At 39.0% G+C, this 12,961-nt stretch overlaps 2 protein-coding genes across 2 annotated transcripts in view; one reads left to right on the top strand and one right to left on the bottom strand.

Annotated features, from left to right (window-relative positions):
• ZDHHC23 (zinc finger DHHC-type palmitoyltransferase 23) overlaps nucleotides 1-12,568 on the top strand; it is a 32,688-nt gene extending 20,120 nt beyond the window's left edge. Inside the window, exon 5 of the mRNA XM_043992878.1 lies at nucleotides 12,310-12,568. Within this exon, the coding sequence (XP_043848813.1) occupies nucleotides 12,310-12,442 (133 nt within the window). The 3' untranslated portion in view covers nucleotides 12,443-12,568. The remainder of the gene's footprint in view (nucleotides 1-12,309) is intronic.
• The window catches only part of CCDC191 (coiled-coil domain containing 191), a 121,637-nt gene continuing 114,675 nt past the window's right edge, over nucleotides 6,000-12,961 (bottom strand). The window contains exon 17 of the mRNA XM_043992872.1: nucleotides 6,000-6,595. Coding sequence (XP_043848807.1) covers nucleotides 6,451-6,595 — 145 coding nt within the window. The 3' untranslated portion in view covers nucleotides 6,000-6,450. The remainder of the gene's footprint in view (nucleotides 6,596-12,961) is intronic.

Here is a 12,961-nt window from a genome sequence, read left to right on the forward strand (position 1 = left end):
GGGAAAATACTGCCATTTTTAGTCTTTCTATGAATGTTACTTTAGAGAGTTTTTATTATATTTCCATAAACTGTATATAATTCAGAAATGTCAGTACTTCCTATAACTTTCATCTACAACTATTTCTATCCCTGGTCTCTCCATGTTAGCTGACAGTTTTTAGCTCATTAGAGCCACCAGATTTCACACAGGCCTGTAACTTGACTCCCAGTGAGAAATTGCTTCCTGTGGCAACTGACTGTAGTTGTTTATTTAACAGTGGTAAAACAGGAATCCCGTTGGGATAAGTACAGGAAGGGAACATTGGGGAACTTAGCTAGAGCTGTAATTCCCCAGTACGTAGTCTCTTCCTTGGTCAAGTGTGCCAGGGAGAAAAAAGATATTTTATACATCTTAGAAACTTGTAAGATTTGAGGCCATTTATTTTGTCTGTGAGATTTTTTTTTATAAAGAAAAATGAATTTTGTTATTTACCACTTCTCTTGAATGCCAGGTATATTGTGTAGGACCTTACTTTAGGCCACAAATTTTATTTTATTTTATTTTTTACTAGTTATCTTATTGGAACTATTCACTACAAGCAGAATAATGGGCGAGTTTTCCCTCATCCTTATTACTCTCATCATACTCTTGTGAAGGTGAAAATGAACTGCAAAATAGCCAAAGGCAGGTTTGATTCAAGAGTTATGCATCGATCCACAGGACTGGATAACCAGCATCCAAATATTTAAAAATATGGTTGCAACTCCTTGGTTATAACTGAGCAACCTTCCAGCTTCCACTTGAGAAAAAACTGGTTCTTGATGTCGCTCTTATTGGCATTCAAGAAGTCTATGTGTGGTATATCCCCCTCTCCCATTACATCATCATTTATTGGTGTTAGAGCCTTTGGGAGTTTTGGCTCAGCAATTTCCAAGAGAAGCAAAAAATATCAAAATGAGAGGTTGAGTTAGAATGGGTAAAATACCAGCATGTTGACAGTATATCCCAATTAATCAGCCATTCAGGAGGATGTCCAATAATGATAGTATTTACATTAATTTGTAGATCAGGGCCTTCACATCTAAGGGCCCCTTTTTGATCTGGAGCTGTATATAAGGAATTTTCTGTGCTGGGTTTAGATGAGAAGTTCTTTTATAGCAGTTTCCTAAGTATATTCTTCTCAGTAACCCTGTGAGCCAAGTAGTTGTGTAACCCCATTTTATAGATGAGGCTACTGGGACTCTTTGAGGTTATGACTTGTCTTCAGCCCTCAGCTGAAACTGGAACAAGTCTGTGATGGAGCTAGGATTTGAGACGACATCTTTCAACATGCAGTGCCCTTTCTACTATACAACACTGCCTCTCACCACCATGATGCTCTATGGTGAATTCCAGAAATTGAGATCACAGCGGGGCAGCTAGGTTGCGCAGTGGATAGAGCACCAGCCCTGGATTCAGGAGGACCCGAGTTCAAATCCAGCCTCAGACACTTAACGCTTACTAGCTATGTGACCCTGGGCAAGTCACTTAACCCCAATTGCCTCACCAAAAAGAAGATCACAGGGTACAAAAATGAGCTTTGGATCTTATCAAGATCGCATTGTGTAAGTCCTAGGGGGGAAATCCACTTACTCCAGGGCACTATAGACTGAGCCATCCTGGCCTTGGACCTCCCATGTGGTCAAAGAAGTCACATTGTCTTACTTTGGTCCAGACCCACAACCAGTGGTATTTTCATGATCCAGTGGTTATAAGCAATAGGTATGAAGCATAATAAATTCCTTCCTTCCTTCTTTTACTCTTAAGGAAAACTAATGGCATCTAAATGTGCCCTTACAAGTCTCATTTAGTCATGCTGCCGTCCTAGGAGGGGAAAATGGACTCCACTGGAGAGAGTCAAAGGAAGAATTTAGTAAATTTTAGAAGAGAGTAATGCCCGATTAAATAGAGGAAATGTGATACACAGAAAGCACTTTGTGCTTTATTAAGGGCCTACTTTAATATGCACTATTTCCAACATAATTTCAGTTTTCTGGGTGCCCTTGATGGGAAAGTATAACCATGGGTATACTTGTTGGGTTATTTTGTCTTTAGCTATGCCGGTTGTGTTTCCTTCACTGTGTATTTGTATTTTTTTTTTGGTAGAAAATTCAATGTTTTATAAATCTGGATCCCATCCCCAATAATTTGGTGAACTTCATGAATGCCATTTGATTTTTCCTGCCATACTGTATGTAACAGTGGTGCTTTCTCAGTCCGAGCTGATTATGGTCCCTTGGACCAACTGCAAAAAAAACAAAACAAAACAAAAAACAACTAAGTGTCTTTTTCTTCAGTAGTCCCAAGGACATTAACATTGCTAGCAGGGGAGAAAATTCCACTGGGAGTGGGGAGGGGTGGAGAGGGAAGGGGTCTTCTAACGCCAGATAATGTAAAGCCAGTGATCTGCTAATAGACCCCTCTGGGGAGTCCGGGAGTTCACATTTTGTGTGTGCGTGTGTGTGCAACTATTAAGAGCAGAAAACGTGATCTAGAAGTACATTTTCTAATAGGATGTTTTTCTTCTTCTTCTGTGAGGTTTCCAGGCTTCTTGAGTCTAGACAAATAAAATAGGTTTATATGGTCTTAATTCACTTTTAGCCATAAGTTACTACTTTTTAGAATCAGAGAACTGGGTAATTTCACAAGACAAGCAATGGATGATAAAAAGCCTTTCACTTCAGGTTACTGTTTGAAATCCAATTTGCCTTTTTATGTATTTCTGTATAATACCTATCCCTGTAGAGTAGAAGCAGGTGACAAGTGTGCCATTTTAGTTTAAAAAAAACCAAACCAACCACAAAGGGAGTAGGAAGAAAGGAAGATAGCCATGCCTAGCTTATTGCTGAATGAAATGCACTCCTATATTGTAGATGTTTGCTGTGACTGATGTGAAATGAACTGCTGGATTCATCTTTGTTCCTAATGGATAGTTAGCACAATTGCATCCCTGTTCCTAATGGACAACTATCCACATTTTAGTGGCTACTGTGAGTTTTAGCAGTATTTAGTCAACAGACATTTTTTAAACACTCACAATGTGCCCAGCACTGCTAAACCCTGCTGTAGTATCCACAAGAAGCCAAGGACTAAATGGTTAATGGAGGTAGCTCTCTTTCAGGGGTGGTGCCTACAAGTCAGGCTTGAGACATATTGTGCAAAATGTTTTTTGTAGTCTAACAAGCATTTATTAAGCGCCTACTCTGTGCAAGCCCCCCCCCCCCCCCCCCCCCCGCCTTGCATATCCTAAACCTGTACCATGGTACCTTTCACCTATAACCATTTCATGTTGTAAAGAAAAAAAAAAGCTTTACAACCAGAGATAGAGCCTATTGTGTCCAGAAAAACTATATGGTCTTCAAAGAAAAACACCTCTGATCATCCTTTGAAGCCACTGAAAGATGTAATATCATATAGCTTGCAAATACCATCAGTTGTGATCTAGTAAACTGGATGATGGACTGTTGTAGTTGATGTGGCTCTTCCTTGTTCTGATTGCTGATTTCAGACTGAAGGAAGGCCAGGAATTTTCCATTTTAACAGCAGGGCCCAGCAGCCCTGACAGAGGTGAACATATGGAGAATTAAGCCTTGCTCACTCATGCGGTGGAAGCTGTGTTCTTTGTACAATTTGCACTGTTTTTGTTTTGTTTTTTTTTTAAATATTGTATTGATATGATTTTATCACCTCAGATACAGAGCCTTTAAATGAAGATTTCAAAATAACTGCCATTTATGTAAAATAATGTGTCGTGACCAAAAAATTGTGTCGTGACCAAATTGTTTTAAGTTGGAAATAAAGTTTTCTTAAAAGGAAAAGAGCTGTATTTGTGATTTGTATTTTAAAAGCCTATTATAACTATTTCGAATTTTTTTCTTCTGTGTGTGTTTTGTGCCATTATACTCTTAAGAAAATGGGGCAGCTAGGTGGCGCAGTGGATAGAGCACCGGCCCTGGAGTCAGGAGTACCTGAGTTCAAATCCGGCCTCAGACACTTAACACTTACTAGCTGTGTGACCCTGGGCAAGTCACTTAACCCCAATTGCCTCACTTAAAAAAAAAAAAAGAAAAAGAAAAAAAAGAAAATGGATATAATGCTGTATCAATAGATCATAGGCCTAAAGCTCTAGAGCTGGAAAGGACTTAACCTTAGTGGTGATCTCCTCCCTTCATTTTACATATGAGGAAACTGAGGCCAAGGGAGTTCCATTTCAGCACTCTCTCCATTGTACCACACTCAACCTCCCATTCCAAAGCTATTACCAGTATGTGGATATTACCAATATTCTCTCTGGAATCTAAACTATCCACCACCTGTCTTCCCAGTAAAAATTAGGTTTCTGAAGCCCCGCCCCACCTTATCTTGCTTTTCTGCAGCACTGAAGTTCTTTCCCAAGGTCCTTTTGTCAGGTTCAATAAATTGGCAAGTAAGCCTGAGCAAAATAGATTTCACCCCCTTAATAAGGACCAGCGACCATCCAGGTGATGATTGAGATGAGGGGAAAAAAACATCCATAAATTTGTGCCTTATGTTGTTTAGCCCTCTGCCAGACCTGCATTTGAATCCCTGCCCTGACACTTATTTTCCAGGTGGCCAGGGCAAATCACTTTGGGAAAAATGAATACTTCCTTTGCCCATCTCCAAGCTTTTGTACACAATAACTGTGATATCTAGCATTTATATAATACTTCTAGGTTTACAGAGAGCTTTACAAATTTTCTCTCATTTTATCCTCAAAGCAACTCTGGGAGGCATGTGCCAAAATCACCCCTATTTTACAAAGTTGAGGAAACAGGCAAACAAAGGTTAGGTGACTCGCCTCAGGCCACATAGCTAGTAAGTGTCTGAAGCCAGTTTTGTTTGTTTTGTTTGTTTGTTTTAATTTTTATAGTGAGGCAATTGGGGTTAAGTGACTTGCCCAGGGTCACACAGCTAGTAAGTGTTAAGCGTCTCAGGCGGGATTTGAACTCAGGTACTCCTGAATCCAGGGCCGGTGCTCTATCCACTGTGCCACCTAGCTACCCCTGAAGCCATTTTTGAACTCGGGTCTTCCTGACTCCGGAGCTATCCAATGTGCCACCACCTGGTTTCCTTGGTCACACCTTTCTTTGTGTAATCTGGTGAAACCTTTGAAAATGTCATGAATTTTTATTTTTCAGATAAAAGAAAATGCTAAATTTCAGGGAGAGGTTAGTGAAAAAGATTTTTTTTTATCCAGGTTTATGGACCCATTTGAAATCTAGAACCCCAGGTTAAGAACCCTGATCTAGAGGATGCGGGGATAGTAGAAGCAAAATCAAATGTACCTCTAGGTACAATGGCTCTTCATTTAATTTTTTTTTTAATTCAAGAGTTAGCATTTGGCCAGCTACATAGGAGAGGCATTTCTGTTTTATAGCTAGGGGAGAGATCTTTTTTTTTTTTTTTTGGTGAAGCACTTGGGGTTAAGTGACTTGCCCAGGGTCACACAGCTAGTAACTGAACTCAGGTCCTCCTGAATGTAGGGCTGATGCTCTATCCACTGCACCACCTAGCTGCCCCTAGGGGAGAGATCTTAAAGGTAATCTAGCCCCAATCCTGCCTACAACAAAAATCTTTACATCTCCATTAAGTGGTCATCCAGCCTCTGGAAGCCAGCTAAGGACGGAAGGCGTTATGTGAGAAGGAAAGATAGGACATTTAAATTAGAGTGATTCTATTACTCTGTCATCAGTCTTCAGAGTATTAAGTACTCTTACCAAGTTGCTTCCTTTTTCACTATGAGGGAAAAAGAGAGAGAACCCTTGGTGGAAACTATTTTTCCCCTGCTACGAAGAACACCTTTTGATGTATGCCATGATCGCCTGCTATCAGGCATCCTTAAAGGATGTGGGCAAGTATTATTCCCCCCTCTTTTGATCTTACCCGCTATAAGTGTAATTGTCAACCTTTCAAGACAGTACTCAGTATTACCATTCCAGAAATACTTTATTTATAGGTAGGGTTGTATTACAACATACTTTGTCAGATTAGCAAGGCTCACTTTTCTCCCCCATGTGCTCAGACTGACGTTATAAAATTAGGCAGTCTGCGTGTAAAGAATGGTTCCAAGTGATCATGGGAAGTGAATTTATATGACCTAGAGATTATGAAATTCTGTTGCTATGGAGTGACCCCCCCCCCCTTTGTGGTAAAGTTTCTGGCAAGCTCCTTTGATTAGCAATGTAGCAGAAATCAAGGAGGAAAATTTAAGATCCCAGAATGTTTCCAAGTTGTCCTTTGTTCCAAATAATTTCTGGCAAACAAATTAAGTAATAACATCTAAACAGGCCTTAGGGGCCAATGATAATTCTCCCAAAGGCCCCACACTTATTGATGTTTTTTCCCTGGCACTGAGAAGTTGTTCATCCTTAAGATGACTGAGCCTAATGTTCCTGCTTCAGTTCATCTTCACAAGGAGCTCACAGTTCTGAAGTCTGGAAGGATTTCAGCTACTTTCTTGCGGAGTTCCTCCCTCCTTTCTTCCTTTAATTTTTCCTCTTTCATAAGTTTTGGAAGTTTTTTCCATGTCTGAAACACGGTTGAAAGAATTCTCCTTTAAGAAACAGAAAGAAAAATACAAAGGAAAAGGTTATTTTCTATTTGTAGTGAAGGAGTGCTTTGCAAACTTTAAAAATACACCACCACCTCTGTGAGTGAGACTCTTTTATAACGAACTCCTTAGATAGAACATCCCCTTCCAATTATGTAGTACCTGCTTTGTGCAAGGCACTGCCCTTTGGGGTGTGGAAGGTACGGAGTTTAGGCAAAACACTGTTTCGCCCCTCTTGAAGCTTGTAGCCTGATGGGGCAGAAAACAACAACACAGGCAAACATGGCTCAAAATAGTACATGTGGGCAAAAAAAGACTACAAAACAAAGTGCTCGATAAGGTCAGCCCTGGATTCTGCTTAGCTCTAAGTAAGATCATAAAAGTTCTTTGCTTCTGTCTTATAGCAGCCTCTGGCAATGGGTACTGCAGAAGAGGATTGTTCCCTAAGACCCAAGGAGCAAGAAATCTTTGATATGCAATCACAGTTATCAATGGGTTCTATTGGGGGAGCTGGCAGACAACTGGGATTCTAAAATCTAATCTCAAGCAAGGAAGTCAATTCAGCAATCTTGCTGTCTCTTTCTCTTTTTCCAAAGAGAAAAAAATAACAGACAACTCTCTGATCTGGAAATATGGAAGTGTGAACTATCTCACTTTGCAGATGAGAATAAACACTTTCCATGAGAATAAGCATTTCTATCATATAGGCTTTTAGGATACCTCTGCTATATTCCATTATCACAATGTTTCATTTTTCACAGACAGGGGTACAGGGAATTTGAATGATACCCCTGAAGACCTACCATATCTCCTAAATTAATTCTATCTTTAATAAAGAGGCCTCTGATGAAGATGTGCTATGGTAGGACATGGTTACTTTGTTAACTGAGACATTACTCATTTAAAAGACTTTATGGAATGTGTAAAAAGGAAATGAAAAGTCAGTCCCCTTAAGACCTTATATTCATTTACAATACCTCTTGACACCAAAATCTTTACAATTCTCCCATCATTTTCTCCAATTAACTAGTTGTCTTTTTTTTTTTTTGATAGTGTACAGAGTGGTTTTTTTGTTTGTTTTGTTTTGGTTTTGCAGGGCAATGAGGGTTAAGTGACTTGCCCAGGGTCACACAGCTAGTTAGTGTCAAGTGTCTGAGGCTGGATTTGAACTCGGGTCCTCCTGAGTCCAGGGCCGGTGCTTTATCCACTGCACCACTTAGCTGCCCCCAACTAGTTGTCTTTTTTTTTTTTTAATTCTAATTGCATTGACTGCACAAAAATTTCAATTTATATAATCAAAATTATCCATTTTTCTCTCTTATGATAATCTTTATCCCTTGTTTGCTGAAGAATTTTCCCCTATCCATAGTTGTGAAAGGTTATATCTCCTTTTTCACATTTGTTTGTGATAAGACCTTTTAGACTTAGGTAATGTATCCATTTGGAGCTTACTGTATATGAGATGATGATCTAAACCTAATTTCTGCCAGACTGCTTTCCAGTTTTCCTAGCATTTTTGTTGATTAGTGAGTCTTTTACCCTTTGGGTTTATTGAATATTATCCTACTATATACTATTCCTTCCGGGTCTTCTGTACTTACTTTGTTCCATTGATCAACTTTTTGGTTTTTTAATAGTTTTGATGACTGCTCCTTGGTAAGCAGTTAGGTGGGGCAGTAGTTAAGTCTGGAAGACCTGAGTTCAAATCTAACTCTCAGATACAGGGAGAGGAAGGCATGACTGGGCAAGTCACATAAACTCTGTCTGCCTCAGTTTCCTCAACTGTAAAATGGGGAGAATAAACAGCACCTACCTTGCAAGATTGTGATAATCAAATGAGAGAATATTTGCAAAGCTCTTAGCACAGTGCCTGGCACATAATAGGCACCATATAAATGTTTATTCCCTTCTTTTGTGTATAGGCTGAGATCTGGTATTGCTAGATCCTCTCTTCCCTTTTTTCATTATTTCCCTTGTGATTCCTGACTTTTTATTTCTCCAGATGAATGATGTTATGTTGTCTAGTGTATAAAGTAACCCTCTCATCATCTGGCATGGCACTAAATCTGAAAGTTAAATTTAGGTGGTATTGTCATTTCCATTATATTAGCACACTCTCAAGGTCTACATTCCAGGTCTGCCACAGGCATTTCTACCACGACTACAAAGTAAACATGTATTCATTTTCATTTCATCACACATGAATCAACATTTGTTGAATTCACCTCTCAAGCATTTACCATATATGCACGGACAAGACCCTGGACTGGGTTGTCAGGATACAAAGATGAATGATATCCTTGCTCCTGCCCTCAGGAGGACTTCCCATCTATTATAGGGAAATGACTGACAGATTAGAATGGGATAACCTGGTTTCAAGTTTCCATTTCATTTCTCTTATGTCAGATGAAGTGCTTTGGACTATATGATTTCTCAGGTCTGATATTCTGCATATAGAAGATGCGTAGACAAAATGCTCTGAGATTTGTAGAAGTAGCCATTGCTGGGGCAGCTAGGTGGTGCAGTGGATAGAGCACCGGCCCTGGAGTCAGGAGTACCTGAGTTCAAATCCGGCCTCAGCCACTTAACACACACTTACTAGCTGTGTGACCCTGGGCAAGTCACTTAACCCCCATTGCCTCACAAAAAATAAAAAATAAAAAAAAAGAAATAGCCATTGCTTCTATCTTGGTTGGGGGGTGATGGTGGTGATTAAGGTGGAAGGAACATCAGGGATGGTTTTATGGAGGAAGAAATAGATGACATTTTACATATTGCAAAGCCATTTTTCCCCAACAGTATAATACCAATTTTTGTTAAAAGAAAATTAAAGGGCACAGGAATGAATGTACCTTTTATTAATATTGTAAATAATTATCTAAAACCAAGAGCTGGCATTATCTGAAGGGGAGAAACATCAGAGGCCTTTCCAATAAGATAAGGGGTCAAGTGAGAATTATCTACTGTCACCATTATTATTTGACAGAGTTCTACAAATGCTAACTATAGCAATAAGACAAGAAAAATAAAATTCGAGGAAATAGCCATGGACAAAAAAAAAAAAGATGGATGGTTTACTTAGAGAACGCTAGAGAATTCATTGAAGAATCAATTGAGAATTCATTGAAACAGTAACTTAAATAGCAGGATATAAAATAAACCCATAAAATAATTGACCTTTTTTTCCTATTTCCTACAAAATCTATCCAAAAGATCAAAAATAAATTCCATTCAAAACAGCTGGATCCTGTATACTGCAAAGTATCAAGGAGTTCCGCTATCAAGATAGAGAAGAATTACATGAGTATAAATACAAAACACTTTGTAGAAGTAAGGACCTAAATAATTGTAGAGTTAGAAACTTCATGTTTGATCCGTGCCTATATAATAAGAATGACAATACTTCTTAAATTAGCTTACAGGTTTGGTGTCACACCAATCACACTATCAAAGGATTACTTTATAGAACTAGTTAAAAAAAATAGAAAATTCTTCTGGAAGAACAAAAGGTCAAGAGTCTCTAGAGAAATGGGAAATGATGAAAGAAGGGAACCTATCAGAAAGCACCAAAGCTCAGACCACACTACATAGCAGTAATCATTCACTTGTTGTCTCCTGCATTAAAGGTCTTTTGCCTATTTTTGTAATGCTATCTGCTTAGCACTGTGCCTGGTGCTTAGTAAAGGTTTTGGTTGTTTTTTTTTTTTTTACTGACCCCCAATTTTACTGACCAAGCAATTCTCTAAGTCTCTTGGTATAAATTGTTGAGCAAGAGCAAGTGCTCTGGTAAAGGGAGCTTCCCTCAAGGATATTTCTTAGCTAATGAAATCACAGCACCAATCCAAAAGAACAAATATGGAAGGTACTAGGGATATAAAAATTTTAAATGACGGTCTCCTACCTCTAGGAGCTTAAAATCTAGGACAGAGGATGAGGCCTGTGTACATAGTTCCTACTCTGGGTCAGGTACAAAACTGAATGCATCTTCTCCTCAAAATGCTTACCTTCCTGACTTCTTTGTTTCTGTTAATGGTACCATGATTTAAGTAATCATTTGTTTTTGGTTTTGTTTTTGCAGGGCAATGAGGGTTAAGTGACTTGCCCAGGGTCACACAGCTAGTTAAGTGTCAAGTGTCTGAGGCTGGATTTGAACTCAGGTCCTCCTGAATCCAAGGCCAGTGCTTTATCCACTGCGCCACCTAGCTGCCCCCAAGTAATCATTTAATTAAACATTTAATCTCAGTCAGAATTTCTGATTCCATCTCCCTAATCCTGCCATATTCACTGTCAAATCTTTTATATCTCTCCTCTGTTTCTGCCAGAGAAAACACTGCTATATAACCTCTTTGCATTTTCCATCCAGATTGTTGCAATAACTTAAAGTGGTCCCCCTGAACACCTCCTACTCACTACCACCACCTGATAAACTCCTCCAAACTTTTCCTGGTTGCCTAATGGTTATAGGATAAAGTCCAAACCTCCTTCGTGGGCATTTATAAGATCTTCCACAAGATGCTCTTTCCCCACCTTATCTTGCATTGCTCCCCCATATAATTCCTTCATTCCAGCAAAGGAGCATCCTCACTGAGCCTCAAACAAGCTCAGTGCTTGGCCGCCTTCACATATATGTGTTGACACTATTTCCCCCTGCCAGGAATAAACCCTCCTTTCTTCTCTCTACTTATGGGAATTCTACTCATTCTTTAATAGCATCTCCATTAAGCCTACCTTGACTACTTTAGATGGAAGTGATTTTTTCCTTCTCTGAACCCATGATGCACTTACTCTTTTTTTTTTTTTTTTAGTGAGGCAATTGGGGTTAAGTGACTTGCCCAGGGTCACACAGCTAGTAAGTGTTAAGTGTCTGAGGCCAGATTTGAACTCAGGTCCTCCTGACTCCAGGGCCGGTGTTTTATCCACTGCACCACCTAGCTGCCCCTGCACTTACTCTTTTTTTTTTTTTTTCCCCATATAAGGTATTTTATTTTTTCCGTTACATGTAAAGATAGTTCTCAACTTTTGTTTATACAAGCTTTACAATTTCAGATTTTTCTCCCTCCCTCCCCTCCCTTCCCCCTCCCCTAGACAGCAGGTAATCTGATATAGGTTATATCTATATATCTATATACATATACATATATATACATATATACATATATACACACACACACACATATATATATACACATAATAACATTAATCCTATTTCTGCATTAGTCCTGTTATAAGAGAAAAAAATCAGCAATGATGAAAAACCTCAAAATAGAAAAAAACAACAGCACCAAAACCAAAAGAAATAGTATGGTTCATTCAGCATCTATACTCCGCAGTTCTTTTTTTTTTTTTTTCTTGGATTTGGAGATCCTCTTCTATCATGAGTTCCCTGGAACTCTTCTGTGCCATTGCATTGGTGAGAAGAATCTAGTCCGTCACACCCTGCACTTACTCTTGATAATACTCATCTGACATTTAGCTGTGGACTGCTATATACCTGTACATGTGTACAGTTGTACTATACATCTCCTTCTCTAATGAAACTTTGAGCTCCTGAAGGGTTTGGACCATGTCTTAGATGTCTTTTATTCCCTCCGAAATGCCTAAAACTGTTTCTTACATTAAGTAAAATATATTTATTTGTATTAGATAATGTGTTTTTGGTTAGAAAAGCAGTGTTATAAAAATTACCCTATGTTAATTTCTATGTTTTATTTTACTAGCCAAGTTAATGTGGAATCAGTACAGCTGAACAGAGTTGGACTGGAGCCCGAGTTCCGATTACAGAACTTCAAAATAATGGTGTTGATATCATGGGAGAGAAACATTCTACTGGCCTTTCGTTCCAGCATGTAAAAATAGAAGACTTATAGAATGATCTGGAAGAGATATAGATTAAATAACATGCAACTCCATAGTGTTATCAAACTGTTTTTCCGCACAATCTTGCAAATTAAAGACCAAGCCCATGGACAAGGCTTTCCCCTCAATTCTTAGTACATCCAATATGTGGTACTATTCCATATTGTTCTATTGAAATGAGACTGGGGGGATTAAGGTTGTCAACTGTTTCTATAGAATAGAGCAACGAAGCACCACAGAATGTCAATATTATTATTTTGTTAATTTAAAATCCTCTTTTAAGTGTAATAAACCTACACAAGTATTAAAGATGTGCCATTGCAAATGACACAACTTCTGAAAGTACACGCTGCCTGCCCATGCTAGTAGACCACCCTGAGTTAGTGCCTTCACACTGCTCCCCCTGAAGACCAAATGGATGTCCCTGATGAACCCATCCCCACCATATGCTGAAGACCTAGAAGGCAGCTCTGAAACACTAAGAGTGCTACGCTGCAGTATCCCCTAGTTGTG

The sequence above is a fragment of the Dromiciops gliroides genome, chromosome 3 (assembly GCF_019393635.1).
Source record: "Dromiciops gliroides isolate mDroGli1 chromosome 3, mDroGli1.pri, whole genome shotgun sequence".
Classification (NCBI taxonomy): domain Eukaryota; kingdom Metazoa; phylum Chordata; class Mammalia; order Microbiotheria; family Microbiotheriidae; genus Dromiciops; species Dromiciops gliroides.